Source organism: Argentina silus (assembly GCF_951799395.1).
Source record: "Argentina silus genome assembly, chromosome: X".
In the NCBI taxonomy this organism is placed as follows: domain Eukaryota; kingdom Metazoa; phylum Chordata; class Actinopteri; order Argentiniformes; family Argentinidae; genus Argentina; species Argentina silus.
In genome coordinates, this window is record NC_139653.1 from 45,058,804 (window position 1) to 45,066,303 (window position 7,500).

The window sequence follows — 7,500 nt, forward strand, 5'->3', positions numbered from 1 at the left end:
CACACAGAAACACACACACACACACACACACACACACACACACACACACACTATGGTTTGAAATGAGGTAATGAACTGATGACTTTCCAGGACTCACTGAGATCCCAAACAAACAACACTCAACAAGAAACAAACTAAAACATTGAGCTGAAAACCACATGCTGGTTTCCTTTCGCCCCTCTCTCTCACGTATCTGTGGAGTGGCTGGGCCAATGAGATCAGGCAGGAACAATGCACTGTATTTCTGTTTGCTGGTCAAACTGAGGGCCAGTCAAGATGGCCAGCATGTGTGTGCTCACAGGACCAAGAGAAGTGGAGGGAGATAAATGGACAACAAGATGGAAGATATCAGCAAGATGACAGCATGGAAGATGTCCTCCATATGAGGGCAAATCAGGGGAGGCTGGTGGAGGTGGAAATCGGAGGACAGGCTCATTGTAATGCATGGAATGGAATGTGTTTGACACCATTCCTCATTCTGTCCCATGCATTACAATGACCTCGTCCTCCGGTTTTTACCTCCACCAGCCTCCCCTGGTGCAAAGAGACCATCCATCACACTGAGACACTGTAGCCACCTCAGTCCAGGAGGAGAACATTCTCGTGGTCCGATCCGAAGACAGCTTCTCTCTGAGATCCTCACTTAACGCTACGATGGGCCTGAGCTAAGAATAAACATTATTAACACACCCAAAAATTCAGCCAGTGCAGCGATGGAAAGAAAACAGAGAACATTATACTAATTGTTTTCAGCTGGTGTCTAATCACTGGCATGTCTAAATATTTAGTTTGATATGATTTCCCCACCGCTGTCAAAACTCCGACATCATCCCACTTCATGTGCCAGAAAGGACAGTTCAACCCCCAAATCATGATCTAGCCAATCAGGATGACTCATTTGTTCAACCCTTACCTGAGCTGGCTCACTGAGCAGCCTCTCCAAAACTACATTTCCCCATAACCTCAAATCCAGACCTACTGTACCCCCTAGTGAACCTGTCACAGTGGAGGCTGGTGGAGGTAGCTGGTAGAGGTATGTTTGATAGCATTCCTCATTCCATTCCATGCAACACAATGAGCCCGCCCTCTGATTTATACCTCCACCAGCCTCCCCTATAACCCAACCCAGTCTCCCAGTGTGTATGCTACTCACATTAGTCTTGCTGGACACGGCGAAGGTGGCTCGGCTGGAGAAACGGGCAGTGCTGGGGCTGGAGGCGGAGCCTGAGGTTGATCCAATCAAAGCTCCCACACTGGGCCCTGTAGGGCTGCTGGGAGAGTGGGAGGAGGATGAGGAGGGCGGGGACTGGGACATGGGTCCCTGCTGGCTGCTGTGTGACGGAGCCGTCTGGGCCTTGTTCTGGGTCTGCGAGACCATAGCCTGATGGTTGTGGTTGTGGTCGTGGTTATTGGTGATCAGGGGGCTTCGGTCGCACACAGTGCCAGTGAGGAGCTCCACCTGGCGGGTGAGAGCCTCCAGCTGCCCCCTGAGCTGCCGGTTCTCCTGCTGGATCTGTGCGACGGCCCGACCGAGGGGTCCACTCAGGTGGGCCGTCTCCTCCAGCCGGCGCTCCACGCCCAGCTTGAAGGTGCTGACATCCACATGGATCTCCCGCACGGCTTCGTGCAGCGTGGCCTCGTAGCGGGCCAGCGCCGCACACACCGTCTCGCCCTCCAGGGGGCTTTCTCCCACGGCGGTCAGAGGGCCGGCGTCCATGGCCAGTGTGCCTCCGGGCAGGGAGCTCCTCTCCAGGAAGCCGCTGAGCTCCGGGCTGTAAGGGTCTTCTCTTTCTCCCTCCACGGAGCTCTGGCCCGGGGGCTCTGGTCCGGTCTGGTCTGGAGGGTCTAGTATAACTCCCGTCTGTGAGGTGAGAGTCTGTGACTCTAACAGGGGGTCTACGCCTCTCTCTCTGTACACACCCTGGCCTGACTCCAGCTTAAGTGACCCCGGACACGCTCACTCTGAATAGGACAGGAGAGGTGGGTACTGTCAGCTGCAGACAAATGTGTCTCAAATCCCATTCAGGTCCAGGTTAGTGTTCCACAGCATGCCACTGTAGATTCAAACAGTGATTTTATAAAGCTGCCCTGGAGACAAAGCTACCGTACATTCTGATGTCTGTCATAAATGACAGAATGTCAAAACTAACAAAAACACACTTTAAACAACTGGAAGACACTTAAAAGCTGTAAACGGCAAAAGGATACACTACTATTTCAGGGTGACAAGAGTCTCCTTACATATGTGAAAGAATCAGCAGAAACTAAAAAGAACACAATCTGTTTCTAAGCCAGTCTAAGCATGTGTCAGTGCTGCAGACAAATAAAGTAGTGTAACTGCATCTTTGTTTCAGAGCTAGCAAGTGTGTGTGTGTGTATGTGTGTGTGTGTGTGTGCGTACGAGTGTTAGTGATAGCAGTAACCCAGTTCACCTCTAGATCTCCAGTGTAGTTTCCTCTGCGCTGGCCAGCTGTGCGTGAGTGTGTGTGTGTGGGTCTGCTCCGCCCGGGACTCTTGCTTTAAACCCTGACTCACACACTCTCAGGTTGTTCTGCCTTCTCTACGGGTTAGGGGGAGGGAGCAACAGAAAGGAGGAGGGAGGAGGAAAGGAGAGAGGGAGGCGGGCTAGATTTCTCTCATTATCCAAGCCCTCTGTAAACTGTTGGCAGAAGTTCTCTTGTTTATGTTGCCATCTCTTCTCTTCTCCTCCCACCTCCCCCTCCTCCCCACCTCTCTGACTCCTCCCCACCTCCCCCCCTCATCCCCACCTCTCCCACTCCTCCCACCTCTCTCCCTCCATTTGTGTCACTCTCCACTGGGTGAACTTTTAACAGTAGAACATTCTCAATCTGCATTCTCTCTCCCTTGTTTTTTTCTCCTCCCTCTCTCTCCCCCTTTATTCTCTTCCTCTGTCTTTTTCTCTCTCTGTCTCTTCCCCCCTCTCTCTCTCTCACTGTCTCTCTCTTCCCCCCTCTCCCTCTTCCCCCCTCTCACTCTCTCTTCCCCTGTCTCTCTCTCTCCCCCCCTCTCACTCTCTCTTCCCCTGTCTCTCTCTCTCTCCCCCCCTCTCACTCTCTCTTCCCCTGTCTCTCTCTCTCTCCCCCCCCTCTCTCTCTCTCCCCCCCCTCACTCTCTCTCCCCCCCCTCACTCTCTCTTCCCCTGTCTCTCTCTCTCTTCCCCTGTCTCTCTCTCTTCCCCTGTCTCTCTCTCTCTTCCCCTCTCACTCTCTCTTCCCCTGTCTCTCTCTCTCTCCCCCCCCCCCTCTCTCTCCCCCCCCTCACTCTCTCTCCCCCCCCTCACTCTCTCTTCCCCTGTCTCTCTCTCTCTTCCCCTGTCTCTCTCTCTCTACCCCTGTCTCTCTCTCTTCCCCTGTCTCTCTCTCTCTCTCTCTGACAGACAGATGTCTCTACTCGTGTTGCTCTGCTCCCAGTGTGCCAGACTATGCCGGCTGTCTCTCTCTTTCATCAGTGCTGTCACACATGACAGGAAAACAGACTCTCTCTTCCTCCCCCCTCTCCCCCCCCCCCTTTCTGTAGGTAATAGTATTATGGGGGGGGGGGGGGGGGTGTCAAACAGCTGGTGAGAGTATTAAAATAGACTAATTGGCAGATTAAGGCTAATTCTATATTATAACAATTTGATTAATGTTGAACATTTTATATCTTGAGGTAATGGAATGTGTCTGTATACAGAATATATAACGTTTTGATCTTAATAATTTTGTGTTATGGCGTAAACAATGCTGACAAAGTTTTATTGTAAAAGTGTGTATTGGTCCGTGGGCTGGGTGAGTGAAGGGTTGCCCCCTCCCCCATGTAACAGGACCCACCCAGAGCAAACATTCCAGATCAGATAAGAGTGTGTGTGTGTGTGTGTGTGTGTGTGTGTGTGTGTGTGTGTGTGTGTGTGTGTGCTGGGGTCACAATTCCTGACAGGCCAGCACTGCCACCATAAAGGCAGCAGACGGACAGACCCAAATACCTCAACATACCTCACTGTTTACAGTAAACACAGAGGGGGTCTGGGGGGCCTGGAGAGGTGACTTATAATGACAGGCTGATGACTGCCCCCAGACCTCTCACCCACAGACTCTTACGTAAGTCTACTGGGTGAAACACCTGAAGGCATCACAGGTACAACAGGCCACAAAGTGGGGAAGGTAACTCGGTCACACTTGAGTAGTATATCTCATAAAGGCTTAACAAACCTTGGATTCTAAATGTATTTGAAAGCAAATGACATAGACCTACTTTCGGCCTACTATGCCTCATATGTAGCCCTATTAACTGGACATCTGGATGAGGTATAAAAATGAATTACCAAAAACAATGTAACTAACAGATATTCCTGAATCAAATGGATTATACGAAAGCTGAGAAATTAGAAAATAACAGAATGCACTTGCTATTGTCCAAACAACAGCTCTCTCTCTCACGGACCAGCAGCAGCTGCTCATTGTTTACCTAATGACTAAAATATGATTTACCTCTCGACCCGCTGACGTCAGCTTTGTCAGCACGCTGCTCAGGTTGTAAATGTCGGACATGATTAGTGGGAGAAAGCGAGGGAGTTCGTGAACTTTTGTTTGTGTTCTCTTTATCTACGAATGTTTGTTAGCCGGCTGCAGCTAAATCTAACCTCCGACCTCCTCACTCTGTTTTTTGCTAGCTGTCAAGCTTATCTTGATAGAGACCGCTGAGTGAGTACGTCACTAACAGCATAGTAGCCTGGAGCGCTAGCAACGAAGTCAGCACGGCTCCTGACCGAGGCGTGACGAAACGAACGAACGATCTGAATTCGCGGAGGTCTGTGGTTTTTTGGTTCAGTTTAAAGCGTGCGTTCAGGACCTCACGGGGCTGCAGAAGAATGGGCCTTTGATCAAAACTCAGATCTCTCATAGCGATAACCAGCTTTAAGGTATTCAGTTGTTGCACAATCTAGTAGTAGCCTAGTGAGGTAGTGGCAGGATGTTATGGAGACATGAGAGAAGCATGATGACACATCTGCAGTCACAAGGCTGTTCCGATTCCCACACTCTTCTTTGGCTTCATTTCCTGGTAATTGAGGAGGGGTTTGTTACACCAGCCTCCACTGCCTTTAACTGTGAACCTGTGGATCCAGTAGACTAGATTTCTAATTCTACACGATGGTCATCTTAAAGTAGTAGGAGCTCTGCTCTGCTGATGGCTTTGCTTTGTATTCATTTTGTTGTTCCACATTGGACTGATATAGTCCAAGTGTCATGAATCAGTTGATCCATATCAGTCAGCACGTTTGGATAGAAGGATCACACATATGATCAATGATGCATGAAGTAAGTGGTGATATCGTCACTGTCTTAGCTACTAGTGCCAACCTAGTTAATCTGTTTAGAAAACCATTCCATGTCTGTCCCCTATAATTTCTGCTCCCATATTCTGCCCCGATCTCCCCCCTTCACCCACCCCCACTGTGACCCCCCCTCCCCTCTAACCCTACCCTCTAACTGACGGTTGGAGGCTGTAAACATTAATGAGGGGCGCAGAGCTTGCCCACAGAGCAGACTGCGTCACTACTACACCATTAAACTGTACACAAACATGTTCGCTCTCTCTACTCAAACTTCCAGTAAGACGCGCGCGCGCGCGCACACACACACACACACACACACACACACACACAGATAATGAGTGACAGAAAGACACTCTCTACTCAAACTCCCATTAAACTACACACACACACACACACACAAATTAATGATCTAGTTCTAGAACACTCACTAGGGAGAAAGAATGATATACTGTAGTTCTAGAACACTCACTAGGGAGGAAGAGGAGGAGAATGAAGGAATGTCCTCCCTGCCTCCCTAGATGAGATACCTGCTGGCTTTCACCCCTGAGACAGCCGCTGACAAGCCCCAGATCCCTGGAAAACAAAAACCCTTGTTTCTTTTTTACCCCATGTCGACTGTTCGGCTTTTCCTGCTCAGCATGGCCATGCCGTGGTGACATCAGAGTTTCCATGGGAACCCAGCAGCCCTAAACACGTCCAGAAGAATAACAGCCAGCTTATGATGTCATCGACACTTCAAAAGAAAATGTAATTAACTGCACATGGAGCCGAGAGAGAGAGAGAGAGAGAGATTGGGAAAGGAAGGGGGGGGGGGGAGAGACCCCATACAACATTATTTTTTCTAAAATGCCTATGGGCAAGAGACTAGGGTAGGGGTGGGAGAGAGTGAGACAGGGGTGAGGATTGGAGAGAAAGAGAGAGAGTGTGCGTGCGTGTGCGTGCGTGTGCTAGCCAAATGCTGCTATAACGGTGTGGATGTTCAACATGTATGGCATCATTTCTGAGGTGGGGGGGGGGGGGGGGGGTGGACTGTACCTCCTGGCAGCTCATCCCAGCCCAGGGTGACAACAGTTAGTATAGTGTAGGAGAGGCTGATGGAGGTAGACATCAGAGGTCGCATTTGTTTCAATCTCCATCAAAGGCTTTACATACAAGCAAGTTATTTGGTTGTTTGATATGAACCGTTTTGGCAATTACAGAGCTTTCGGTTTTGCTCAACACATTAAAAAAGTCTCTCATTTGTGATGCGTGGAACAGAATGAGGAATGGCATAACGAATGAGCCCGTCCTCCACCAGCCTCCACCAGCCTCCACTGGTATCACTGTAGGTCATCAAGATCTGAAAGATGACGTTGAACAGAGAGAAGCGTTTTTTTTTGGAGAGAGAGAGAGAGTGATGAGGGAGAGGAGGAGGGTGTGGGGGGGGGGGGGGGGGGCACATTCCCCAAACCCCAGCCAACCTCCTGAGATGACTGGCTCCGTGTAATTACAGCCCTGCTACCCCTATCCACCCCCCCTGCTCCCTCAGTCAAGATAGGCTGAGCCATACCCCCCTGAACCTAACACACACACACACAAATTGCTCCTTAATTCCCACATTGCACAATACATGTGACAGTACTTTCAGAGTCACACATACTGACATTAAACACACACACATGCCCTCAGTCATCCTCAAAACGTCCCTCTTGTGTAAGTAGCCTCTTGGAGATATCCTCAGAGACACAGGAAATTATGTCAGAGAAAGACAATGACCAGACACACAAGCAGAGTGGAAAGAGGCTGGTGGAGGTAGAAATCGGAGGAAGGGCTCGTTGTAATGCATGGAACGGAATGAGGAATGGTATCAAACACGTGTGTTTGATACCATTCCTCATTCCATTCCATGCATTGCAATGAGCCCGTCCTCCGACTTCTACCTCCACCAGCCTCCACCGAAGGAGGCAAATGGTGAATGAGTGTTGAGTCACCTCCTAGGGCCTGTGCTGAGGGGGAAGCAGACTGGCCCCTAATATCAACACACACTTAAAGCAGTGTTGAGGATGTGTGACCAAGAGGCTGGATGGAACTTTGTCACAAAAGTAAACACACACACACACACACACACACACACTGAAAGACAGTCGTAAACCACTCCAGCGTTTTCCTGTGAGCCAAGAGTCTATCAG

At 49.9% G+C, this 7,500-nt stretch overlaps 1 protein-coding gene across 1 annotated transcript in view; it reads right to left on the reverse strand.

Annotated features, from left to right (window-relative positions):
- smtnl (smoothelin, like) overlaps positions 1 to 2,517 on the reverse strand; it is a 22,328-nt gene extending 19,811 nt beyond the window's left edge. The window contains exons 1-2 of the mRNA XM_083694831.1: positions 2,433 to 2,517; positions 1,154 to 2,054 (exon numbers count right to left, since the gene is read on the reverse strand). Coding sequence (XP_083550957.1) covers positions 1,154 to 1,717 — 564 coding nt within the window. The 5' untranslated portion in view covers positions 1,718 to 2,054; positions 2,433 to 2,517. The remainder of the gene's footprint in view (positions 1 to 1,153; positions 2,055 to 2,432) is intronic.
- Between the last annotated feature and the right edge of the window lie 4,983 nt (positions 2,518 to 7,500).